Genomic DNA, 25,730 nt, shown 5'->3' with positions numbered 1-25,730 from the left:
TCACGGGCCCAGCCGCTCCACGGCATGTGGGATCTTCCTGGACCGGGGCACGAACCCGCGTCCCCTGCATCGGCAGGCGGACTCTCAACCACTGTGCCACCAGGGAAGCCCCTCTGCTGATTTTTGATGGTTCTTTATAATATGCTAGATATGAGTTCTTTGTCAGATACGTAGTTTTCAAATCCTGTCTCCCAGTTTGTTGCTTGTTCTTTCATACTCTTAGCAACCTTTTGCAGAGCAGAAGCTTTTAATTTTGATTAAGTCTACTTCATCGATCTTTTTCTTATATTATGTTTTTGGTGAACGTCTATGAAACTTTCACCAAGATTATTGAACTAGCCTTGCATTCTTGGAATAAAGCCCACTTAGTCATGGTAGAGAATTATTTTTATATATTGCTGAATTATATTTGCTAATGCTTTGTTTTGAATCTATGAGAGATATTGGTCTGTAGTTGTCTTTTTTTAAATACTGTCTTTGTTTTTTGTTACCAGGGTAATACCAGCTTCATAAAATGAATTAAAGCATTGTTCCTACCTCTTCTATTTTCTGGAATAGATTATGTAGAAATTGGTGTTTATTCTTTAAATATTTGGTAGGATTCTCCAGTGAAATCATCTGGGACTGGATAGTTCTTTTTCAGGAGTTTTTAAACTACAGTTTAAATTTCCTTAATAGATATAGTGTTATTCAAATAATATATTTCATATTGGCTGAATTACGATAGTCTGTATTTCAAGGAATTGGTCAATTTCACTGAGGTTGTCAAATTTATGTGTGTATACTTGTTTATAGTGGCCTCTTAGTATCTTTTTGATGACTTCAGGGTCTATAGTGATATCACCTGTTTCATTCCTGATATTGGTAATTTGTGTTTTCTTCTTTTTTCCTTTGTCATTCTTGGTAGAAGTTTGTCATTTCATTGATCGTTTCAGAGAAACATCTTTGTGTTTCATTGATTTCCTCCACTATATTTCTGGTTTCTATTACATCGATTTTTTTTTGCTCTTTATTATTTCCTTCTTTCTGCTTGCTTTGGGTTTATTTTGCTCTTCTTTTTCTAGGAGCTAGGAGGAGCTAAGCTCATCAATTTGAGAATTTTCCTCTTTTTAAAATAAGAATTTGGAGCTATACATTTCCTTCTGAGTACTGTCTTCGCTGTGCCCCACAAATTTTGATATGCTACTTTTCCTTTTCATTAAGTCAGCCTCCATGACACCCAGGGAGAAGAGGATCCTTGTTACTGCCCAGCAGGGTGGGAGCTTCAGCTCCCCACATGGCCCGCACTGTGGAGGGTGACCTTGCTACTGCCCAGCAGAGAGGACGGTTCAGGCTCCCCACTTTCCCTTCTCTGATCCACCCCGCTCACCACTCTGACATGGGGGAAGGGTTGACACACTTCATTACAGCCTGGCAAGGGTGAAAATCTAGGCTCCCTACTCTGCCTTGTTGGTGGGCATGGGACCACAGTTTTTTTCTGCGTCGTCTGGCTGGAGTACAGCAGTTATTGTCTAAATTTTCTGTTTTGCTAGGCGGTCCCTTTCCTGGTCCTTTGACTCAAGAGCAGGATTTTCTTGGGGCTTTTTGTGTCTGCACCCACTGGCATTTCCAGGCTGCCAGCTTCCTCAGGACCAATCTGGATACATGAGAAAAAAGAACCCAGAGAACTCACTGCTGCACCATCTCACTGGTGTGCAGACCCCAGGCCAGTCTGCCTTCTCATCTCCTTTTCAGAGTCTTATGTTTGCCTCGTACAGGCTTTTAGCTGTACTTAGCAGGAGGAATAGGAACAAGTGTTTCTCCATTATTCTGGATACAGACGTCCTCTGGCTGATTTTAAGATTTTGTCTTTTCATCACTAGTATTGAACACCTTGATTATGCTATGCCATGGTGTAGTTTTCCTCATGTGTTTTGTGCTTGGGGGTTACTGAGATTCTTGGATAGTGGGTTTATAGTTTTCATCGAGTTTAGAAAAGTCTTGGCCATTATTTCTTCAAATATATTTTTTTTCTGTTTCCCCTTCCCTCTCCTCTACTTTAGGAATACAATTACACATGTATTAAGTGGTTTGGATTTTCCCCACAGCTCACTGATGGTCTTTTCAGCATGTTTAAATCATATGGTACTCGATTTCACTTGGGATACTTCCTAGTGCTATGTTTTCCCTTTTTTTTTTTTTTTTTTTTTTTTTGCGGTACGCAGGCCTCTCACTGTTGTGGCCTCTCCCGTTGAGGAGCACAGGCTCCGGACGCGCAGGCTCAGCGGCCATGGCTCACGGGCCCAGCCGCTCCGTGGCATGTGGGATCTTCCCGGACCGGGGCACGAACCTGCGTCCCCTGCATCGGCAGGCGGACTCTCAACCACTGCGCCACCAGGGAAGCCCAAGCTGGGTAATCTTTGATTAGATATCAGATCTCGTGAAGTTTACCTTGTTGGATGCTAGGTATATTTTTTAAATTTTCTATAAACATGATTGAGCTTGGTCTGTGATGTACTTAAGTTACTTGGAGACAAGTTTGATCCTTTTGTGTCTTGATTTTACGATTTGTCAGGCAGGACTGGAGCATTGTTTAGTCTGGGTTCATTATTCCCCATTACGGAGGCAAGATCTTTATGAGTACTCTACTCGATATTCCGTGAATTCTGTGTCTTTCCAGTCAGACTAGTGGGAAGAGGCACTGTTCCTGGCCCTGTCAATCTCTTAACACTGTTCCCTCTAATTCTTTCTGATGAATCTTTCCCTGGTCTCAGGTCGTTGCCTCACAGGCATGCACTGCTCACCACTCTGCTGAATACTCGAGGGGGAACATCTGCAGATCTGTGTTCCCTTTCTGCCCAGGTCTCCTGCCTAGTACTACGCCAGGCTCTCTTTAGCACGTTCCCTCGATGACACTCACACCCCGGGTTCCATTTATGTCTCTATGCTGACCTCTATCTTCAAGCCAGACAAGAGCGGAAGCTCCAGATCCGTGTCTCCAATGGCCCACCCTGCAGAGTCCCCTTGAGTGTCCCATGGGCACACTAAATACAACCCATCCAACACTAAGCTCACCATCCTCCCCCCAGACTTGCTGCCTCTCCAGAACCCGTCTCCATGAATGGCACTGCCATCTACCAGGCCAGAGACCTACGAGTCGGCCTTGCACCTCCTTCCACCTTACTCCCACCTCCTGTCATCACTGAGGGCCATCAGTTCTGCCTTCTAAACATCTCTGGACTTTCACCATCTCTGCCGCACACCAAACCACCACTGCTCTCAGTTGCACCTCTCTTAACCCAGACACCTTTCCTTGAGCAAAACTTCTCAAGTGCAAGTCTGACCACAGCACCCCCCAACCCCGCCCAGTGAGGACCTTCCAGTGGCCTCCTGTGTGCTTAGATAAGGCTCAAACTCCTTTCTGGGGCAAATAAAGCCCTTGATGATCTGCTCCTTGATTAAGTCTTGGGCTTCTTGCCCAGGGCCCCTCGTGTGTCTTTATGCCTGGAGAGCTGGATTGTAACTGTTTAATTAAACCACCTCTCCACTAGAATGCCTGTTTTCTAACGATGGAGGTTATGCCTCCTACTACCCTGCGCACAGTCCATATAGTGCGTAAGAAGACAGGGCTGTGAAAGGCTGTAATTTTGCTTAAGAATGCCGTCTTAAGGAAAATACTTCCGGCCGCAGGTTCCCCATATGTAAAATCGGTGCAATCGTCACTCCTCTCTTTTCTGATATGGCACAATCAGTAGACAAAAAGGGCTGGCTTTGTCAACCAGCGCGCCAGAATTTGGTCTCCACGCATTTCGCTCAACCATCAGAGCAGGGCCTGGCCCAGATGCTGGGCCCGACGCGGGCGAGGCCAGCGAGGCGCCCAGGGCGCAAAATGTCAAGAAGCACCCCCTTTCGGGTTCATGCAAGCGCACGCCGCCCCGAAAGCGAGTGCCTTCGGGCATGTGGCGTCCGGGGCACCCGGCTGGCTTCGCCGGCAACAGGTCCGCACCCACAGGCCTGCTGGAACGCGAGAGAGACTACCCTCCCTCGGGCGCTGGGCCCGCCCCCTATGCGACTTGGCTTCCGGCACCGAACTAGACGCCCTGCCATTGGCCGTTGTCCCGTGACGTCACCAGGGAGCGCCCGCCTCTGCTGACGCCTTATTTAGAGGAGCCGCGCGGCGACCAGCGCCGCAGCGTTAGAACTAGCGGCCGGTTGCGGTCTCTGGGACGTAGTACCTGTGCTCAGGCGCCTGGTGACCTTGGCCTCTGGCCCGCGAGTCCTATCCCGGCAGCACAGGGCACCAGGTAGGTTAGGTTTAGGCCAGACGGCGGGGTGCACCGGGCCTCCGGGCCTCCGGCTGAGGGCAGGACTGGACTCTGGTGCCCGGCCGCTCCGACCACACGGACTGGGCTGGCGGGCCCTCTTGGGCGCCCACTGAGTGCAGGGGATGGAGCTGGCCATACAGGGGAAGTGGGGGACTGGCACAGGGGCCCAGGCGAGTGGATGGTGGGACGCGGTCCCAGGTGCAAACCTTTGTCTCACTTGCGCCGTTGAAACTCCATGTCCCTGCCTCTTTGCTTACGGACCCTTTCCCAGAGTTGGATTGAGCTCAGGCTCTGCGGCACAGTGGTTCCCGCAGGAGCAGCGGGACCACTTTCAGGTACCTCAGCAGGTGACTTCACCTCCTTCAGCCTCAGTGCCCCTTCTGTAAAATGAGGCGCTCAGCCTGAGGGAATTGCTGGAGGGCGGAATGAGAACCTGCAAGGGCCTGTCATGTGGGAAGGGCAGTCAGTGGGGCCTGCGGTTATCTGGGAGAGCAGGTGACCAGCCTTATCCCTGAGGCAGTAGCCAGCAGGAGATCCAGTTTCCCCTGGGGCATGCAGGGTGTTGCTGGGCCTCCAGAAGATTTCCTGTTGGAGGTTCCTACTTCTCACCACCACCTCTGGGCTAAAGTGTCCAACTCCTCACCTGGACTTGGATTCAAGTCCCAGTTCTTTCCTGTCCTTGGGAACTTGGGCAAATCCCTTATCCTCTTCGAGCCTTAGTTTTTTCATCTGTGAAATGGGACCAACAGCCCCTGCCGTCCACAGCTGTCAAGAGAATTAAATCAGCCATTGTAGGTAAAACAAAGTAACACCTGGCATGCAGTGGGATAATAACCTTAGTGTGTGGAGTATATGAGTGCATACATTTTAGCTTGAACAGCCCCTGACAGTGGCATGGTTGGTGCTTGTGTAAGACAGGAGGGTGGGAGGTTCAGAACTCCTAGTTTTCTGGTTAAACTCATCGGCCAGCACAGCGATCAGATCATTGACCTGGATCTAATGAGTGTTTAACTGAACAAGGTAGATGGAATCATCAGAGAGCCAGGAGTCTGGGATGACCTCCACGTGCTTGAGCATAAAGGGCTACTTTTATTTTTTATTTTATTTATTTTTGGCTGCACTGGGTCTTCGTTGCTGCACGCGGGCTTTCTCTAGTTGTGGCGAGCGGGGGCTACTCTTCGTTGTGGTGCACGGGCTTCTCGTTGCGGTGGCTTCTCGTTGCGGAGCACTGTCTCTAGCCGCGCGGGCTTCAGTAGTTGTGGCACGTGGGCTCAGTAGTTGTGGCCTGCAGGCCCTAGCGCGCAGGCTCAGTAGTTGTGGCGCACGGGCTTAGTTGCTCCGCGGCATGTGGGATCTTTCTGGACCAGGGCTTGAACCCGTGTCCCCTGCATTGGCAGGCGGATTCTTAACCGCTGCGCCACCAGGGAATCTCTAAAAGGCTACTTTTAAAGGCAAGGAACCATGAAGAGGAGGGACTGTTGGGGTGGAGGCCAGACTCAGAAACAAAAGAAGAGAATGGGGTTTGTCTTTGCGTGGAGCCTAGAACTCAAAATGGAGCCTGAGCCTTGTTGATACTTTCTAAGTGATATTAGGAGGGAAGGCACAGCTGCCCCTCCTGAGGCTGACAATCACCAAATTTTCCCAAGTAGTGAAAAGTCAAGCCCCTGCCTCTGGCATTTGATCATTGAACAGAGAGTAGCTGAGAGCCTTCTGTGTGGCAGGCACAGTGCCAGGCACTGTGGGCTCGGCAGCAAAAGAGACAGTTGTGGCCCCAGAACCCAGAGGGGAGATGGCCCCGTGATGCCTGTCAGGCGTAGACCCTGCCCTCTGTCTGCAGCCTCTTTCCTAGGGCAGCCTGTACTCCAGCACAGGAGCCACTAAATAATTACTGCCTGGAGAGGCAGCTGGGGGCTGCTCCTAAAAGGCTGCGACAGCCTGGAGGGGGTTCTGGCTTGGTCATGTGAGCAGTGGAAAGCATTTTAAGTAGGAGGGTAACAGGATCAAATTGGCATTTAAAAAACTACCTGTAGCAGCTGTGAAGCCAGTTTCACCTGTGATCTCTTGCTCACGCTGGGCCCCACTCTTAACTAATTCCTAGCCCTGCTCATCTTAGCCCAGCCCACACTTCCTCAAGAAACAAAGACAGGGCCCTTGATCTACACAGCAGCAGTCCCAATTGCAGAATCCTACTTAACGGCATCCGTTGTTAACATCAGTCTCCCCTGCAGGCAGGATGGCAGGGCTGAGTGTGTCTGACCTGCATTGTCTGCCCGGTGCCCCAGTGGTGCCCGCTACAGTGTAAGCTTTCAGAAAGCACTGGTTGACGGAAGGCTGGAATCCCTGGGGCCTAGCTCAGTGGCTGGCATGAAGTAGTTGCTTCTCTAGAAATGTTCCATTTGAAACACGTGAAATAAGTGAAAACCTGGACCACTTCCCATGTGGTGAGCCACGAATGGCTCATGGGGCAAGAGGACTTGGGCTGCAGCTTGAGGAGCTCTGGGAGCCCCAGTGATGGCTTCGGACTGTCTCCATCCCCTAGGACCCACTTTTTTCTCCATAGGCTCCGATGCTGGTCTCTGGTAGAAGAAGGTGGCTCACGGCTCTGCTGCAGGCTCAGCGTTGGCCCTTTCAACCCTCCAGAGACATGAGATTGGTGCAGTTCCGGGCACCCCACCTGACGGGACCTCATCTGGGCCTGGAGTCAGGGAATGGTGGAGGTGTCATCAACCTCAGCGCCTTTGACCCCACACTGCCCAAGACGATGATAGAGTTCCTGGGGCAGGGAGAGGCCGCTCTCTCAGTGGCAAAGAGGTAAGTCAGCAGGCAGCAGTGCCCTGCCGCAGCTGCCCCATTCCCCCTCCCTCCTCCCACCCGCCTCCTCTTTTGCACCCCAGCCTTCATTTCTCACCTGTTCCCTTAGTGAAGAGCCTTAGAAATCTTTTATGACAACATCCTCAGTTTACAGAGGGGGAAACCAAGGCCCAAGGAGGATGATTGACCATCCGAAGGCCACACTCTTGGTGGTGGGGCCAGAATTCTACTTTGTCGCACTGCCTTCCCTGGGAGATTAAGTTCCTGCTTGCCTGAGGGGCTGGGACCTGGGATCCTAAGAGGCATCTTGGAAAGCTCATTAGGAGAGAGGACTGCAAAGAGTTCTTAAAGATGGTTCTTGGGTTTGGGCTAGATTAGGTAGAGGCCTCCCTGAAGCCAGGAGTCCTGTGGAATCTGGTCTAAAGGTGTTGATGAACAGTAAATTAAAAACCGCTTTGAGGGGACTTCCCTGGCGGTCCAGTGGTTAAGACTCCACGCTTCCACTGCAGGGGGCGAGGGTTTGATCCCTGGTCGGGGAACTAAGAGCCCGCATGCCGCGTGGTATGGCAAAAAAACCCCTCAAAACAAAAAACCACTTTGAGGTGTCATTTTCACCTATTTAACTGACAAAAAATGCAGATGTTTGACAGCATACAGTGTTGGTAACAGTATTTTTCCCCTACTTTCATATTCTCGCAAGATGAGAAACTACTTCTGTGTCCCTCATTAGAAAATTGGGTGTATCTCTACTGTGCAGTAATAGGCAGCCATACGAAAACGAGGAAGCTGTATACTGTTATGGTGAGATCTCTAAAATATATATATTTTTAAAAGGTATATATAATTGTGCTATCATTTGCATAAAAAAAGATGGGAGGGCTTCCCTGGTGGCGCAGTGGTTAAGAGTCCGCCTGCCGATGCAGGGGACACGGGTTCGTGCCCCGGTCCGGGAAGATCCCACGTGCCGTGGAGCAGCTGGGCCCGTGAGCCATGGCCACTGAGCCTGCGCGTCTGGAGCCTGTGCTCCGCAACGGGAGAGGCCACAACAGTGAGAGGCCCGCGTACCGCAAGAAAAAAAAAAAAAAAAAAGATGGGAGAAGAGTATACATAGAATGGCTGTGAAGAGCTACGTAGGACACAGTGGTTGTCTCCAGGGCTGGAGCAGCGTGACTAGGAGAAGGTGTAGAAGAGAGACCTTTCCATTATTCCCATTTGCACCTTTTGAATTCTCTTACATGGACATGTATTACCTAATGGGGGAGAGGAAATCAACACTGGATAAATATAAACAGTGCTCTGATATCAAAGGACAGTAACTGGGCTTGATTTTCCTGCTGACTCTGATGGTTGATCTAGAAAATACATTTTAAAAACTTGTAGCTGCTGCAGGATCTCCCCAGAGTGCCCCTCTCTCCTGCTCTGGTCTCTGCAGAGCCCTGGCTGCCCAGTTGCCAGTCCTACCACGGTCAGAAGTGACATTCCTGGCTCCAGTTACACGGCCAGACAAGGTGGTGTGCGTGGGCATGAACTATGTGGACCACTGCAAAGAGCAGAACGTGCCTGTGCCCAAGGAGCCCATCATCTTCAGCAAGTTTTCCAGCTCCATCGTGGGGCCCTACGACGAGGTCGTCCTCCCTCCTGAGAGTCAGGTTGGTGCCTCCCCACTGTGCCCCCGAGTCACTGGGGCCCATCACACAGGTGCTCAGCCTCCAGCCTAAAGGAACCATCTATTGCTCATTAGTGCATTAAACAGAAACTCCAGGGGATTATACAGTAATAAGACTGCTCTCGGGGGTGGTGGGGGGAGAAGTTAATTTATATCTTTTCCTGATTACAAAAGTAATATACTTGCATTATAGAAAATTAGTAAAATACAGATAAACGTAAAGAAAAGTCACCCATGTTCCCACTGCCCAGGGCTTGCAACATTTATGTTTTGCTGTATATCTTCCCAGTGTTTTTCTGTTCCTGTTTCTATTTATACTGTACATATGCCTACCATTTAGTTAAGTCTCCAGCAAGAACATTCTTCATGCCATTAAATATTCTCCCCTGACATTTTTTAGGTTACTGCTTAGTTTTCTATTGTATCAATGGCCATAATTTATTCAGTAGTCCTCATATTGCTAGATAGGCTGTTTCCAGTTTTTAGCTTTTATAAGTAGTGTTGCAGTGAACCTCCTTATAGAAAAGACTTTGCACATCCATGAATGTGTGATTATTTCCTTTGAACAAACTCTTAGAATTTGAATGTCTTTGTCAGAGTGTAGGCAGGGTTTCAAAAATCAGCCAAAGTGACCTTAAGAAAAGTTGCAAAAGCAATTTACATGTCTACCAGCAGTGTATGTACCCTTACTAATACTTTCAAATTTTTAGTTTAGGAATATTTTGGAAATTACAGGAAAGTTGAAAAAAAGTACAGTGACTACCCAGACTCTTCACCTGGATTCACGGTTAACATTCTGCCGTATTTGCTTTTCCTCTCCCTCCTTCTTCCTCCCCCTGTCCCTCTTCCTCTCCTTCCCTCATGTCCCACGGGCACACACACACTTTTTTTGGAGGGGGAGTGGGAAGAACCTTTGAAAGTAAGTTATAGACATTAAGACAGTTCACTCATAGAAACTTCAACATGCATCTCCTAAGAATAAGGACAATGTCCTACATGACCATAATACCATTATCACAACTAAGAAAGTTAACATGAGTAATATCTAATATACAGTCCAATTGGGAATATTCCCAATTGCCCCCCCAAAGATGACTTTTAATTTGGGTCCTGTTTTGTTTTTTGGTTTTTGGTTTTGGTCCAAGATCAGTCAAGGTCATACATTGTATTTGGTTATGTCTCTTTAGTGCCTTTTATCTAGAACAGGGATCCGCAGACTTTTTCTCAAAGGGCCAGTTAGTATTAGGCTTTGAGTGCCAAATAGTTTCTTTTGCAACAGTTCAGCTTTGCCATTGCGAAATATGAAAGCTGCATAGCTGATACGTGAATGAATGAATATGGCTGTGTTCCAGGAAAATTTTGTCTACAGTAACAGACAGCAAACAAGCAAGGATTTGGTCTGTGGGCCATAGCTTGCCGACCCCTGATCTCAAGCAATTTTTCCCCCTGCCCTTTTTTATCTTTAATGACACTTTTTGAAGAAACCAGGCAAGTTGTCTCATAGCATGTCTCACACTCTGGATTTGTCTGGTTGGTTCTTCATGATTAGATTCAGGTTAAACATTTTTGTCCAGTTCTACATAGGTCTCTTAACCTGTTCAGGCTGCTATTACAAAATACAGAATGGATGGATGGATGGCTTATAAACAAGGCATTTAATTCTCACAGTCTGGAGTCGAGGAAGTCCAAGATCAAGGTGCCAACAGATTTGGTGCCTGGTGAGGGCCCACTTCCTGGTCCATAGACGACTGTCTCTTCACTGTGTCCTCACGTGGTAGAAGGGAGCTCTCTGGGATCTCTTTTTGTTAAGGGCACTAATCCTCTTCATGGAGGCTCTACCCTCATGACCTAATCACCTCTCAAAGGTCTCACCTCCTAATACCATCACCTTGGGGGTTAGGTTTCAGTATATGAATTGGGGGGTGGGGGGGTGGGACACAAACATTCAGTCTGTAGCAACAGGTGTGTACTTGTATTGCATCCCACTGGGAGACTCTTGTCGGGCCCTAAAGTTTGATCCCTTAGTTTACTTGATGCTCACGTGACCTCTCCATTGTAAAGGTACATTTCACTGTGGTAATTAGTAAACAGTCTGCAGGGTAGACATTGAAACCATGTGACTATCTTATTGCCTCACAATTTTTCATCCAGGGATCATCTGGTCATCCTTACCTGAATCCATTATTGCAGTAAGCGTTAGAAAAAGGTGATTTTTTCTGTCTGTGCACTTTTATTAGCTGGTACTCTGAAGAAACACTGCTTCCCTCCTTTTTTTTTTTTTTTAACCCATGTCCCTTTAGTATCACTGTAAATTCCTGATTTTTAGTTTTATTCAATATGTCATAGTCCATCATTTACATTCTTTTTGATACTCAAAGGGTCTTAATTTGGCCAGGGAGGGCCTTCAAGATGGCCCCCATCTGTATCACTTTCTGAGTACTTCCTTGCTGTGGCCAAGCTATTGCAGGCTCATCTTGTACTCTGTCTCAGACTTGGAATTAGCCATTTCCCCAAGGAACCCAGTTCTTTTTTGTGTTTCTGGTTGTCACTGTTAGAAAGAGCAGTCAGTTTGAAAGGCTAAATTGTTATCTATTTTATAGGGCACTTTGTGGTTTATGGAAAGGGCTGAGCATGTTTTCCTTTTTGTGGCCATGTGTATTTCTTTTTGTGAATTGCTTATTCAAGCCTTTGGCCCACATTTATTTTGGCATGTCGATCTTTTTCTTGTTATTATTTGAGTTAGTGCGTTAAAGCATTTAGAGTAGTGCCCGGCACACAGTAGGGTTAGCTGCTGTTACTTGGTATTCATCCTTTTCTGGAAGTATCAAGAGTGACTCTTAAACTCCCTCCCCGGACAAAGGCTGCTCTTCTGCAGTCGCTCGGAGAGCTCTGCCTGCCTCTAGGGGTGCTGCCTGCCACTGCCCAGTTGATGGGTCTGCACATGATACCTCCCCTACTGTTCACTCCACTCTGGCTCGAGGTCTTACAAATGGGGGCCGGCAGTCAACCCCACTGTTAAGAGGCCCTGGCCCCGAGGCAGTGTGTAGCCCCTCGGCAGAGGAGCGGGGCCCAGAGCCCAGCAGCTCACTGCTCCTTTCCCGCTCTACAGGAGGTGGACTGGGAGGTGGAGCTGGCTGTGGTCATTGGAAAGAAAGGCAAGCACATCAAGGTGAGGTGGAAAGGGCAGTGCCATCTGTCCCTGGCATTGGGAGGCGGTTGGCATCTACCTGCTCCTGACCCTGCCTTGCCTCTCATCCACCACCTCTGGCCACTAACGTGGGACCAAGGCTTTGAGATCCTTTGTTACAGGGGTTGGTGTCATCATGATTTAACCTCCAATCTGGCCAAACCCCCTGCCCCCCATAGGCCACAGATGCCATGGCCCATGTGGCTGGCTTCACTGTGGCACATGACGTGACTGCTCGTGACTGGCAAATGAGACGCAATGGAAAGCAGTGGCTGCTGGGAAAAACCTTTGACACCTTCTGCCCCCTGGGCCCTGCCTTGGTGACCAAGGACAGTGTAGCAGGTAGGTCTCTGACAGCCCACTGGGTGACTCCTGTTGCTCTTAGATACATCAGTGAAGAGAAAGCAGCTTTCCGGGAAGTGGGAGGAGGGGCATGGCTCCACGCGGGCCCCTATCCCCGGCTGCCCTTTCGTTGATTGCTTATATTAGAGCACATCTCTCAACGTGGGCCATGAGTTCTCCACTGGGCCTCCCCCTGTCCCCTCACCCCACAGAGAGCTGCAGTTGCAGAGGTGGTGAATCTGCATTCATGAAGTGAATAACGAAGCAGTTCTCTCAGGATGGGTGGGTCAGGCTTCCTCTAGCTGCCACCATCCGGGAGAGTCTTTTAAGTTGGAAAGCAGCAGAGCTGCCCTTTGAGCATCACAGAGAACGGCTGTTCCAGAGCCCCCTGCACCTTCACTGTGCCCTTGCTGCTTGTAGCTGCTGCTGCCTGCCTACACGGTGGCTGAGTGAGGTCCTGTGAGAGCCAGGAAGAGAGACGGTGCTTAAGAGGACAGAGCACAGCCATCTGGGTAGGGCCACGTCCATGCAGTTCAGCCTTACGCCACCCCGTGCAGTCAGTCATCAGAGAAGTTAAATGGTGATCCCTGGGGGGTGTGTTTGTGAATGTGTAAAACACCGAAAAGTTAGAAGTACTGTCTACTCGGGACAGTATTACAGGTAAGCCTTCAGGTGTAGGAGTCTTCACTACTCCTGCTTGTGCCAAGTCAGCCTCTGCTGTGGGTAGACATCTGTTTCTTAAGGCAGAAACAGCCATTTTTCTCTCCTCCTTGAGAGTCTGGAACATCCCCTCCTTAACCCACCCAAGGGACCACTGGCAGGCACTCTGCTCTGTGGTGGATACAGGGAGGCCTGAGGAGGCCAGTGTCCACACACAGTTCCAGGGTAGGGAGTGCCAGGACCAAGCACAGGGAGTCCAGCACACAACCCTCTCACCTGGCGAGTCACAAGGTCTCCTTGTGCTTTCATTTTCTAGCTGATTGGGAGGGGTTTGAGGGAAAGAAGGGAGAACCCCAAAGTGTTGTTTTTGCATTTCAGATCCGCACAACTTAAAGATCTGCTGCCGAGTGAATGGGGAGGTGGTCCAGAGTAGCAGCACCAACCAGATGGTGTTTAAGACAGAAGAGCTAATAGCCTGGGTCTCCCAGTAAGTGGGATGGAGCCCTGCCCCCCAACACCCACCTGGAGGCTAAACCGAGCGCTCCATGGCAGGCTGTAGCCACCTCGGCCCCTGGTCTCACCTGGCCCTTTTGCCCTAGGTTCGTCACTCTTTTCCCAGGGGACGTCATCCTGACCGGGACCCCCCCAGGTGTTGGTGTATTCAGAAAACCTCCTGTCTTTCTCAAGGTAGGTTGGCTAAACGAGGAAAGGAAGAAGGCCTGGCAGGGTGGGCTCAGACTTGAGAAATCCAGGCCTGTGTATGTGCCACACCGAAGGACTGACCGCCTCACGGCCCACTCTGTTGCAGAAGGGTGATGAAGTCCAGTGTGAGATCGAGCAACTAGGTGTCATCGTCAACAAGGTGGTGTGACGGCCTCTACCGCGGGCCGTGGACTTACGACAAGGTGGGAGCATCCGTTCCCACTGAGTCCAGCACAGGAAGAGGCGCAGTGCCAGCCCCCCTGAGTAGCTCCTCTTCGAGGTAGACGGGGAGGAGATGGTGCTGTCCTCCTCAATAAACTTCTTTTTGGCTTCCTTTAGGATTTGTTTCAAGGAGTGAGATAGGGCATTCTCACACAGTGGGGAAGGAAAGAGCAAATACCCACAGTCACACCAAAAAGAAAGACACTGCTGAGCTTGGGAAAAGAGGACTCATCCAGTCCTCTCGTTTATCACACCAGAGGATGCGGAAAGCAAGAGATGGCGAGGGGCAGTCAGACCTCAAAGATGTTATAGTCCAGGTGAGGGTTTGCAGCTCCTCCCAGGCCAGCCTTCTGGCTCCAGGGCACAGCTGTGCTCTGGGGCTGGGAGGTCTCAACGCTGGCCCCTCCTCCTAGTTCTAGTTACAGATGAACTGCCGGATGAACCGTTCCAGCTTTTCCTGATTGTCCCGGCTGGCAAAGGTGGGGGACAGGTGGAGCATGGGGCCTGCAGGGCTGGGCATCTGCTGCAGCACCTGGGCCACAGAGAAGGGCTCTGAGCACTCGCCACGGGCGCTGTGCCCCTCCCCTGGAAAACTGCAGTGAGACCTGTGGCCCCGTAAGCCTCGGTGTTTGAGGGCAAACGTTGCCTCTCAAAACACCCCCAGGGCCCCACCCAGGAGCAGAATGACCCAGGGGTTTGGGAGACTGAGAGGGGCAGGAAAACTGTCCTACCTTCTCCAACAACTACTATCACCACACCTACTCGTGGGAGACGCTGGGGAGATCCCAGGGTGGGTACAGCTGGGCTCCCCTGAGCAGCTCTTTCAGGGTATGGGAGTGGGAGGCAGGGGGACAGAAGGGCGGAGAGACTGGCCCCTCTCACCCCCAGGTCTCTGAAGGTCCAGACGGCACTGATGGCGAGATTTGGGTCCACACACTCTGGAGGAAAGAGAAGTGAAGGCTACGGAAGGGAGCCCCGGGGCCCAGCTCTTCTCCTCTTGTCTAAGGACAGGACAACCAAAGGATAGGGCTCAAGCTGGACCCAAAGGCCTTCTCTGTACCCCTCAGCCGGCCTTCCTGGAATTGGGCTTTCACTGCCCACTAGCGGGAGGCAGCCACCAGCAAAACTTCCTCGCCTCCCAGGGCCTGGGCTGGCTGCTCGGGACTCACCGAAGAACCCTTCCTCCTGGGCGGTGGCCTCTAAGAACCGCAACAGCTGCTCCGCGTAGCCCGACTCTGTGGGAGAGAGAGGTCTGAGGCCTGGGGCCCCACGCAGGCAGGGCCCCCACCCTGAGCGCTCAACCTCTCAGGACGGCCGCAGTCGCGCGGGCCTCACCAGTATCTGGCAGCTGGCCCCGGTGGAGGAAGGTGGCAGCCTGCGCAAAAGCCTTGAGCAGCGGGCTGAGCAGGCGACAGAGGAAGAGGAAGAAGTCAGGGCAGCGTGACTGCTGGCTGAGCTGGAGGGGGACAGGCCAGGGTGAGGGCAGCTCCCACTGCCTCCCTACGGCCCCCCTCCCCTGATGGCTTTTCCCAGCGCACCCTGAAGTACCGGCCCTCAGCCTCCTCGAAGTCGTCGCTGTCACTGTCGGTAAAGTCCCCACTTGGTTTCCACAGCAGTTTCGCACTCAAACGCCGCCGCCCGGTGTCGCAGGCTGGCCGGGAGCCTGGGGTCTGAGGGCCATGGGAGCCGTTGGTCCCTGTCAGGCTGGCCAAGGTTCAGCCCCGAGGCCCCCAGGCCGGGCGCATGGCCAGCCAGGGAGGTGAAACCAGCACACGCAGACCTGGGGAGCCCAGGAAGATGCCCCAGGCCACACCAGACCATCACAGCTGCGGAGCCAACTTGTGGAGTGAGAGGAAGTGAGCACCCACCCTCAAGGGCCACAGCCCCCGTGGACAAGAAATGTGGAGGGCGGGGCTTATGCAGAAACCCTCAGGTGCATTTGTCCAGTCCTGTCACTGTAGCTACACACGAGCCCAGGGCAGATGCGGTCTGACAAGTTCCATGGCGGAGAGTGGCGAGGCGGGGACCAGGCTTCTTTCTGCTAGGCCAGGGGCTGTACACACACACGCACGCACGCACCCCCCACACACAAGCCAGAGGAGGAGCCGCGGCCGGTGTCACTCGGTGGGAGGCTGAAGGAGGCCAGACCCTGGGCAGGGGCTTTGTCTCCAGCTGCCCTTCCTACCTCCTCGGCAACTAGGAGCCCACACTGGATGAGGCGGTCCAGCACCTCCTGACAGTAGCAGTAGGAAGACTGGCAGGGCTGGGGAGAAAGAGGCACCCATGTGGCCTCAAGAGAGCCAGGCAGGGGCCTGGCCAGAGACGGAGACCAGACCTACTGCCACAGCACATCTTAGGGTCAGGGCTCGGGCAAGCGTGGGCCCTCTCCTACAGCCAAGAAGGGGAGGCCCAGGACTGAGCTGGGCTGGTGGGAGAGGCCTGACCTGCAGCAGCAGCAGCTCCTGCGGCAGCAAGTGCATCAGCAGCAGGATCTGGTGGTACAGCTGGTTCTGGCTCAGCAGCTCGATGCCCTGCAGCTCCCAGGGTCCCTCAGGCAGCACCCTGCCCACCAGCAGCCCCCACACGGCACAGGCTGGGGGAGGAGGGGCCGGACGTGAGGAAGGAAACCAGTCCCCTCACCCCTACACACATCCCACCCATCCCAGGCCCTAGGGACTCACCACCCACGGCCTCGCTCAGGAAGGCGGGCAGCATCTCGGAGCTCAGGCGTGCCAGGTGCGCGAGGCCTGGGCCGGGCCGCAGAACCACCAGCAAATCCCCCTGCCGGACGCGCAGCAGGGCCACGTGCGGCCGCAGCAGGCTCAGCGTGTGCTGCACCAGGCACTGCAGCTGCCCTGAGAAGCCCACGTCAAAGCCACGCAGCAGCGTCTCCTCTGTCAGCCAGGAGAACTCCCCCAGGAGCTGTGAGAAGCACACGCCCTGGGTGGGCAGTGAGGGGCTCAGCAGCAGGGCCACGCCTCCTCCCCCAGGCCCCCACCCCACTGTGCCCTACCTTCTGGTGCTTGAACAGCAGCAGCGTTGCCATGATGGCCGTGCTCATCACCGCCGAGCTCGCCACGCAGGCTAGGGCCAGAGGTGCTGCTCAGGGGCGGAGGCCTGACAGCCCGGGCCCTCCGTCACCAGGCAAGCCTTCCCAGTCCAGCACACACCTCCCTAGCAGCAGCCCCATACACACCCCCATACGACTCCACCCCTGGGAAGGGGAGAGCAGGCTCGGTTCGTGGGTGCCACCCTCCCCAGTGGAGAAGTGGCGTTTACCAAATACACGTTGAGAGCCAGGCTGGGAGCTCAGGGACCGTCCCTGCCTCTTGCAGATCTACTACCCACCAACCCACAGTCTCTGCCACAGAAGGGACACTTGAGAAGATGGTAGTAACAGTGCTGTTAAGAGCCCCCTCTGTGCCAGGCACTGTTTCGTCCCTTACATACATTGTTCAGTTGAGCTAATGTCACCTCAAGAGAGTGAAGTGACGCGCCTGAAGCCGGGCTGGGCGGCCGCCTGTGTGCCCTCACTTAGCGGCTCCATCACGTCCTCCCTGACTGGCCCCCTCCTCAGGGGCAGGGGAAGGTGTTCCACTCTTCTTCACATGTCCCAAGTGGGCCACGCAAGAGGGAGCAGGTGCAGAAACCCACCTGGAAAGGAGGGCCCTGACGACTGGCCAGCTCTGAGAAAGAGTGTTCAGGAACCTCCCTCAGAGGCCAGACCGAGGTTCCCCTCACCATTCAGGACGTGACAGCTCAGCCTCCTGACCAACAGCTGGTCCTCCTCCTTGAGGGCCAGAAGGGGCCCGGTTACTGGGGTCCAGTCCTGCACCTTCTCAGTGTCGGGGACGACGGTACTGGGATAGAGACAGAGATCACAAGATGAAGGGACCAAACCTAAAACAATCATGGGGGAGCCCAGAGCTTTCTCAAACGTGAGGGCGTTTCCCATCCCCGAAAGAGGTGGCTTGTGTAACCCTAGTCCTTTCCAGGCCTGTGTGCCAAAACCCACACTCAACTTACAGGCGAGGAGGGTGCCTGGCACGGTTCCAGATGACCCAAGTTATTTGGTGGGGGAAGGCTGGAGCTGGTGATGTGTTTGTGGTTCTGGGAGGAGAGGGTGCTAGCTCACGAGCTAGGGCCTAAGAGCTGCCTGCCTTGCCCCTGAGACCCTCATCTTCCTCTGCCCTTACCACTGGCCCAGCACGATGGGCTGCAGCAGCTGCTCCAGGGTCTGCCTGCTGCCCCAGCAGCTTCTGGCGTTGACGGTGTATTCCTGCCCAGGACAAGGCTCTTAGGTGGTCTGCCCTGGCCCACCAGGAGACCTGCATACAGCCCATCTGAAGTAGGTAACACTACCCCTGAAGTGGCCTTGAGGGCCAGGCCACCAGAAGCCCTATGACAGACCCCAGGTACTCCCAGCCTTGCCCAGTGGGGTCCATACGTGCAGGGAGAAGGGCTGGGCCAGATGCACACGGACGCAGGCTCGGCGGCTGCAGCCCCAGCCTCGCAGGCTCCACAGGACAGCCAGAGCTCCGGTCCACAGCCCCAGTGGGGCCGAGGCCTGCAGGGAGAAAGGGGCTGGGGGAGCCGGCTTGCCTGGGGCACGCTTTCTGCTCAACTTCATCTTGGGCCCAAACTGCTATATGACCATGACCTCTCCAAGCTCATTTTCTCCCCTGTGAAACAGGAGAAATCCCTCCCTAGCAAGGTCTTTTGAGTATGAAATGAGAGGATAACTGTAACAGCCTTAGCAGGTGCCACAGGATAATGACCGTGGGGCTGAAATTCCTTTGCACTCCCCACTTAGCCAAGCCCGGAGGGGAACTCAGCCACAGACACAATATTGTGCCTCCTCTCTGGAGATGGTGTCCACTTAGGTACCCAGGGCAGGGGGGTCTCACGTGGTATGTGTCACGGGGTGCATCTGGAACCAGGTCGTAGGTGATGGCCACTGGCACCAGCATAGCATCTGGGACGATGCCCACCTGGACTGCCTGCACCACCAGTCCCAGCCACGTCTGACCCAGGGCTGACAACCGAGGCCCCTGAGCCCCAGGCGGCTCCTCCAGGAAGATGAGCAGGGGCTGCCCGCTGACCAGCAGCTGCTCCACAGCCTGGAAGTGGGTGGGGGGAGGCAGGTGTCAAAGCCAGAACAGCAACAGGCCCCCATACCCTGGCCTGGCCCCATAAACAACCACTGGGCATAGCACTCACCGCATGGACTACAGCCCTTGCAAGGACCCCCTCAGAGCTGTCCGGGGAGAGGTTGGCCTCTGGGGGCAGGAAAAGTCCCCCAAGTTTCTTCAGCAGAGCTCTGTGGGGCACAGGGCAGATGAGGGAAGGCGCTCAGGAGATGGGACCAAGCAGGAGGCTAGTGAGAGCCTTGGTCCACACAGGGCCAGCCTGGGCCCTGCCTGAACACGCTGAGGCCAGGCATGGTCCTAGAGCCCATAGCTGACCCTCCGTCTGAGCCCCACAAGCTGGGGTGGCACAAAGTTGAGAGCAGAGGGGCCGGGGCCAGGAAGAGGGCCTCCGGGGAGCTGCCGCCAGAATACCGCCTGACATCCCCACACACCCCTGTCCCGGCCTGGGGACCTCTCCCTTGTACGTCTAAAGGCACAAGACTTTTACCTGAGGATGGGGGAACAGGTGCGGGGATCCCAAGCCACACGGAGCACGCCCAGGCCCTGGGAGAGCAGCACAAAGGGCAGTAGGATCCCGTCCAGGAGTGACTTGTGGGTAGAGAGGAGGACGAGCGGCGAGCCCTGCTCCAGGGAGAGCCAAAGGGAAGTGCCAATTCGCCCCCCACCCTGAAGATGCAGGGAGCCAAAACCTAGTGCCTACAGCCCCAGGGCAGCCCCAGAGGGAGGGAGGGAGGGTTCAGCTGAGCAGTTCTTCCTCTGAGCACATCTCCCAAAAGCAGAGGAGCTCTGTCAACAGCTTTTAAGGTAATGCATTGACGTAATGGTTGTTAAGACCATGATGAAAAGCCGTTAGAGGAAGCCTCGTGGGAGCAGGACCGTGAGACACAAAGAGAAGGTCGTCAAAGAGCACCGGATTTTTCCCACCAGCTGATAGGGCTGGTCCCGACTCAGGGCTTGGTCTAGCCTCTGCTCCTCTGTCCCCGCCATCCCATCCCCGTCCCAATGGAGGGTGGGCCTTACTGCCTGGGCGGCCTTGTGGACCATCTTCATCTGGCCCTTGTGCAGCTGTACGTTCAGGAAGAGGCAGTTCAGGATCCGGAGCAGTGCCCAGCTGACCAGCCTGGAGAGCAGCGCCCAGTCTGAGGCATGGCAGGGCGCGGCCCACGAGGCAGCCCACGGCAGCCCAGAGGGCCGGCCAGAACTCCTCTACAGTGGGCACTACTACTGTCCCCACTTTACAGAAGAGGAAAGTGAGGTTCAGAGAGGTCACAGAAGCTGCTGGATAAGAGAGAAAGCTAAGTGCGGGTGCTGGGACCAGCAGGGGGGCCTGACAGCACAGCCTGCGCCGGCAAGGTGCTGCTGTCTCCCAAGACGACCTCATGGCGCAGCTGCCTCGTATCAGCCTCCAAGCATCTATCTCCCTGCCTCCTTTTACCCCAAAGGTGACCAGAGAACCAAGACTCTCTCCAGGCATAACCCGGCCTTGTCTCTGCAAACTGCTGGGAAAAGTAAACTAAAAAGGGAGGAGTTAGTGATACAAGAAGGAAAGGAGATAGCTGAAGGGGCAAAATCTCTGGGGAGGGGTTGTCCAGAGGCCCAATGTGAGGACTGGCTTTAAATGAGGACAGAAGCGTGGACACAGGCAGCATGGAGATGTGCGGGACACACAGCATGTCCTCATCTGATGGCTTCTATTCCTCCATGAAGCATGAGGTGCTTGGTCAACAGTGGATAAGTTAGAGAAGGAGCAGTCTAGATTGGAGCCTTGGAGAGTGCAGTGTGCCCCTCTGAGAATCACACTTATAAAGGAAACAGGTCCACCCAGTTTCCCTAGTGACATTTGGCTGCTTAGGTGCAGAGAAGGCAGGTAGCTGGGTTCAAACACAGCTGGGTTGTGCCCAGTGACTCCTTCCCAAGAGCACTTTCCTCACAAGGAGCCCTGGAATCGAAGCTAGGCCTGGGGGGCAGGAAAGACAGGAGGGGGGACTGATGGCTGGTGTAAAGGTGCTCAGGTCAAGGGACTGGAAGTCTCGAAAAAGCCAAAGAATTGTCACATGGAGGGCTAGTCGTAGGTCACCAACAACCTCTACTTCCTGTCCTTGCTCAGTTGACCTCTTAGCACTTTCAACACAGCCAAGCCTGACATGTGCAGCCCTGTGCCCTCCTTCCCTCAATGACTCAAGCATCCCCCCGCTTGAAGCATCATCTATGTGGTAAAGCTCTGCAAATACACGTTCCTGGCCCCAATCTCTCTTCTGAGCTCCAGACTCATATAGATAAGCAGCTGCCTCAGTGTCTCCACCAGCATGTCAGGTATCAGAAACTCTTTATGTCCAAAACACCTTTTGTGGGCCAAACTTGCTCCTCCCCAAGCCTGCCCCCTCCCCTCCAACCACACCACCAGGTGCTCAGCCAGAAACCCAGCTCTCCTGCAGCTTCCCCTTTCCCCCTCACTGCTCCCACTGCAACCCTCCAATCCATCGGTGAGTCCTGATAATTTCATATTGGTCTCTCCATCGTCTTCCTAAGTTCTACTGTCACGCCCATCCCCCATCATTAGTCTCACCTGGACTAACAAAAGAGCCTCCCCAGATGATCTGTTCTCTGCTCTTGACCTCAATTAATCTTGTTGTCATTTTCTGCTTATAACCTTTCCATTGGTTTTCACTGCACTTGGAAGTCACATCCAAACTTCTTGTATGGCCCTGCATATCTGGGCCCTTCTACCTCTCAGTTTTGTCTCCAACAACTCTCTCCCTCACTTGCCAGCTTCCGACCACATCAGCTACTTGAGCAAACCTGGCCCTTTCCTGCAGCCACAGCTCATGCTCTTCCCTCTGGTAGAACTGTCCCCTCACATCCTCACCTCCCCAAGGCTGGCTCCTTTCCCCCTTTTGTCCCTGGCTTACAAGTCCCTTCCTCCCCTCCAGGTATTTTCAGTCCTAGCCCTTGTTCTGTCCTTCTTGCAGGCGTGTGTATCTCTCCTCACTCTAACCTGTGCATCCCTCCATTTCCCCAGAAGAGTGTCCTGTATCTAAGAGGAGCTCAGACCTGTGCAGGACAGATCAGGAGGGAGCAGGTAGTGACAGCAGGATGAATATGGGAGGGAAGAGGAGGGCCTATAAGATGGAGGAACCAGCCACCTCCTGTCTCTCTCCACAAGAACCTGACCTGGGGAAAGGTGGAAGGATAGAGGAGGTACTGGAGTCTAGGCCTCAACCAGGGGTTCCTGGGGTGACCCCCAAGCCCCAACCCCCAGGACAGATACACACCACCAGGCCAGCAGTGGTGAGAACGTGGGCTGGAACCTGGGAGCTGGCTCAGATCAAAGCCCCTGCCCCTTATCCAACTGGTCCCACTGAGAAGGCAGCTGTCTTCAAAAGGTCTCACAGTGTCCAGATCAGGGGCTTACTCAGACCGGTAAATATAACACCCAGCTCCCCAGGAGGGGAGTCTAGTCTTTACCCAAGCCCAGCCAACGCTCCCTCCCAAAGGGCAGAGGCCCCAGCCCAAAACACCCTTCAGTACAGAGTTACCTGAGCAGGAAGGGGCGGGGTGGGGCCTGGATGTGGCCCAAGATGCGCTGTACCTCTCTCTTCACGTGGCCGGGCACCTGGCCTTCCCCAGCCCCTCCTGGGGCCCTCCCTAGGATGACATTCTGAACCCTGTGGTGTGAGAGGCAGTGGTGTCAGGCTGGAGCAGGCCTAAGTTCACTTCCCTCAGCCCCACAGAAGCCCCAGGGCACAGTCTTCACCCTCCATCTTTAAGGAAGGGCCCCAGACCAAGCTAACACTCTCGAAACCAGCCCTTTCAATCAGCCCTGCCTACAGCCTTTGTCATCCCTTCAAGGATCCCAGAAGTACCAGCCAGACCCCAGTCCCTGCCTCCTCACCCAGTGCTTTCCACGACCTTCTGTGGGGCATCCTGGCAGGGGGGTATGTGCTGCTCCAGTGACCACAAGAAATAGCAGAGCCTCCGAACCAGCCAGCCCCGAAACCTGGGCACAGCCCCCGAGCAGGGGGTAGATCTCTCAGCGGGCCCGCCCCTGACTAGGGCCCACAGAGGGCATTCCATCAGGAAGGGGTCACCCTAGCCCCACGGACTGGGAACACCTGAGCCTGGCTTATCATGGAGCAGGAAGAGGCGGCACCTGCCCACCTGTGGCCTATTCCTACCCCTCCCCCCAGTGAGCAGGGTGCAGGCCCAGGGCCTGAAAGCTCACAGAAGGAACTGCAGGAAAGCTCCAGGCCTGCCTGTCCCCACCTGTGGGTTTGGAGCAGAGGAAGAAAGAAAATGATACCAAAAGCAGGGCCCCAGCAGCCCTGCACCCAAGGGCCCTGCCCACCACCCTGCCCCACCCCCAGCTCTGACTACCTGGTGTTCTCCTCCTTCACCTGGATCACACTGCAGAAGCCTAGATCCATTATGCTTCTGTGGAAGAGGGACTCCTGCCCAAGAGGAGCAGGGACAGCATGTCCTTGGGGGGGCCTTTGCAAACCCACAAAGGAAAGCCCCTGCTCTGTCTTCTGTGGTCTTTGCCTGATGGACTATAGAGTTTACCAGGAGACAGGATTACAGCACAGCAGTTCCCAAAAGATGTTTGACCCCAGATCCTGAAGCTCACTTAGGAAAGAGGGTTCCACGGTCAAAATGGAAGGGCTGCATCCTCTGTAGAATCACCCTCTTGGAGAATAGCGTATTGAAGTCTCTGAGAAGTTCTCTCATCCACAGCAGAGAACATGTAGCCTAAATCCCCACCAGAACCCTGGGTCCCATCAGCACCAGCACACGGCACCGACACACAGAGGTCTGCAAGCATGTGCTGAGTGCTCACTGACTCTGAGTGGGCAGTGTCCCCAAAACTGAACAGCAGGACTCATGCAGGCATAGTCAGACCCCAGCCCTCTGGCCGTGCTCTACACCTCCTCTCAGGCCCCTTTATACTTCCCCACCCAACTCTCCCAGGCCTGGGAGCCAGGAGCCAGCCCCGGACCAACAACCAGCCAATACTAGTGCGCCCATTCCGTGAAAGACAGCAGAGGCAGGTGCAGGGGAGGGCTGAGGTAGGGAGACATAAAGGAAGCTGCTTCCCAAGGCCGTGGGAGCCATGGCTCCCAGAACCAAGCTTCACAAGGTAGGGCCTGGCTCTACCATCACTCACCCAGCTCTTGGGGGTGCAGGTCTGGCAGCAGCGACCCACAAAGGGGCGGTACTTCCCCAAGAAAGGGGTGACAGCCTCCAGCTTCATCCCCAAACCTGAGGACCACAGGCTGGTCTGGAAAAGGGCCACAGGGAGAGATGAGAGGACTCAAAGTCCTTGGCAGAGGGAGGGAGGCTCCAGGAGTGAGAGGCACAGGACGGGAGGCGGGAGAGCAGAGGGTGTCCTGGGAATGGAAAGGCTACACTACCTCCCGACCATGCTGGCTGCTTCTCTGCTGGCTTTGGAGTCTGGCTTCCAACATGGTGTCCACGGGGTCTATAACATCTGGGAACCAGCCGCCTCTGCCTCTCTCTCTCTCCAGAGGAACCTGACCTGGGGAGAGAAAGAAGGATGGAGGAGGTACTGGAATCCGGGCCACAACCAGGGGCTCCTGGAGTGAGCCCCATCCCCCCCACCCCAGGACAGACAGACAACACCCAGGCCGGCAGCAGTGAGAACCAGGGCTGGAATCTGGGGGCTGGCTCAGATCAAAGCTTTCCCCCCAACACCCGACTGGTCCCACCAAAGAGCCAACTATCCTCAAAAGGTCTCAGAGTGTTCAGATCAGGGCTCCCTCAGGCTAACATGAAGGAGATGTTTTGTCTCACCATCCACACCCACCCTGCCATCTCACAGCACAGATGGGCCTGTACTAGAGACTCAGACCCTTTCTGTGCACAGGGAAGGAACAAGGCTGGACTGGCAGGAAGGAGGCGTGAGACTGCCAAAGAGGAACAGGACCATTGTCACGAGACCACCAGGTCCTGCTCAGATGGCCTTCCCCTCGGCACCAGAAGACAGCCCTTTATCCACTTAATCATTACAGCAATGGGCCTAGGGTACTAGATGGGGGACAGGTGGGGGGTCAGAACACAGAGAGATGCCACACGGACCTGTTCCCAAGGAATGGTCTTCTGGCTGGAGATGACAGACTTTTCCACAACTGGTATCCTCTTACATAGCACTCTGCATAGAAGACCCCACTTGGTATCTCCTTAGCCCCCTCCTTCCTACCACAATATAACATCTATCTTCTATAAGACAGCACTGAACCCCTCCCAGCCCAGAAACTGGGCCCTAAAAACCCTTCTACCCGGATCTCTCACCACGTCCCTGATGGGTAGGCTGATTCAGCTATTTATGTTATCCCTAACCCCACTACAGCGCACATACCTACCTTAGGAGTGCCTTCTCCCTTCCCTCCCACTTCCCCAAATTCTGCCCACGGCTCTAAGTCCGTGATGCCTCTGCATCACCTTCTAGGTTTTTCCTCTCTTCCTTGGTTCCCCCAGCCCAAGCTTGCCAGGCAAGAAGCCTCCTCCAGGGCTGAGACTTCATGTCCCCACATCATCTGAAAGTATCCTGAGGGCAAGAGCTGCAACTGACCATCTCTGTATGCCCAGCAGCTTGCCCTGCCCAGAGGAGGGACCCAGGAAATGCTAGATGACTGACTGTAACTCCCTCTCCCAGAGTTCCTCTGGGTCTC

General features: G+C 53.9%; 2 protein-coding genes across 5 annotated transcripts; one reads left to right on the top strand and one right to left on the bottom strand.

Moving 5' to 3' along the window:
• Nucleotides 1-4,143: 4,143 nt before the first annotated feature.
• On the top strand, nt 4,144-14,010 carry LOC132531440 (fumarylacetoacetate hydrolase domain-containing protein 2A). Of its 4 annotated transcripts, XM_060169202.1 has the most exons (9): nt 4,144-4,283; nt 6,865-7,115; nt 7,846-7,916; nt 8,496-8,764; nt 11,891-11,950; nt 12,148-12,310; nt 13,349-13,457; nt 13,570-13,657; nt 13,779-14,010. In XM_060169202.1, exons 2-9 carry the CDS (start codon nt 6,871-6,873, stop codon nt 13,839-13,841), a joined length of 1,068 nt encoding a protein of 355 aa, XP_060025185.1. In that variant the 5' UTR covers nt 4,144-4,283; nt 6,865-6,870; the 3' UTR covers nt 13,842-14,010. The 4 variants fall into 4 exon arrangements, 3 of the variants coding, with proteins under 3 accessions (XP_060025185.1, XP_060025186.1, XP_060025187.1); XR_009544105.1 differs by lacking the exon at nt 13,349-13,457; XM_060169203.1 differs by lacking the exon at nt 7,846-7,916 and having other exon boundaries at nt 8,548-8,764.
• GPAT2 (glycerol-3-phosphate acyltransferase 2, mitochondrial) lies at nt 13,950-25,730 on the bottom strand. The gene is made up of 22 exons (XM_060169201.1): nt 25,501-25,730; nt 24,453-24,577; nt 24,206-24,319; nt 23,419-23,492; nt 22,937-23,041; nt 22,581-22,709; nt 20,065-20,164; nt 19,532-19,665; nt 19,115-19,214; nt 18,802-19,014; nt 18,342-18,461; nt 18,091-18,173; nt 17,636-17,754; nt 16,908-16,978; nt 16,576-16,834; nt 16,339-16,487; nt 16,080-16,157; nt 15,433-15,564; nt 15,230-15,350; nt 15,064-15,129; nt 14,777-14,832; nt 13,950-14,426 (listed from the first exon to the last, which is right to left on the bottom strand). Exons 1-22 carry the CDS (start codon nt 25,580-25,582, stop codon nt 14,310-14,312), a joined length of 2,547 nt encoding a protein of 848 aa, XP_060025184.1. The 5' UTR covers nt 25,583-25,730; the 3' UTR covers nt 13,950-14,309.

Source organism: Lagenorhynchus albirostris, chromosome 13, assembly GCF_949774975.1.
Source record: "Lagenorhynchus albirostris chromosome 13, mLagAlb1.1, whole genome shotgun sequence".
NCBI classification, from domain to species: Eukaryota; Metazoa; Chordata; class Mammalia; order Artiodactyla; family Delphinidae; genus Lagenorhynchus; species Lagenorhynchus albirostris.
The sequence above is the reverse complement of the archived record's forward strand: the minus strand, read 5'-3'. Positions and strand labels throughout refer to the sequence as shown.

Excerpts from the sequence above, each read along its gene's own strand:
- GPAT2 (XM_060169201.1), bottom strand. The coding sequence starts at position 25,582 with ATGAAGTCTCAGCCCTGGAGGAGGCTTCTTGCCTGGCAAGCTTGGGCT. Across the intron at positions 19,666-20,064 it reads TCCACAAGGCCGCCCAGGCA|GGCTCGCCGCTCGTCCTCCT; the intron begins GTAAGGCCCACC and ends TCCCTGGAGCAG. Across the intron at positions 15,351-15,432 it reads CTGAGGGCCGGTACTTCAGG|CTCAGCCAGCAGTCACGCTG; the intron begins GTGCGCTGGGAA and ends GTCCCCCTCCAG.
- LOC132531440 (XM_060169202.1), top strand. The coding sequence starts at position 6,871 with ATGCTGGTCTCTGGTAGAAGAAGGTGGCTCACGGCTCTGCTGCAGGCT. Across the intron at positions 7,116-7,845 it reads GCTCTCTCAGTGGCAAAGAG|AAAATTGGGTGTATCTCTAC; the intron begins GTAAGTCAGCAG and ends GTCCCTCATTAG. Across the intron at positions 8,765-11,890 it reads TCCTCCCTCCTGAGAGTCAG|GAGGTGGACTGGGAGGTGGA; the intron begins GTTGGTGCCTCC and ends CCCGCTCTACAG.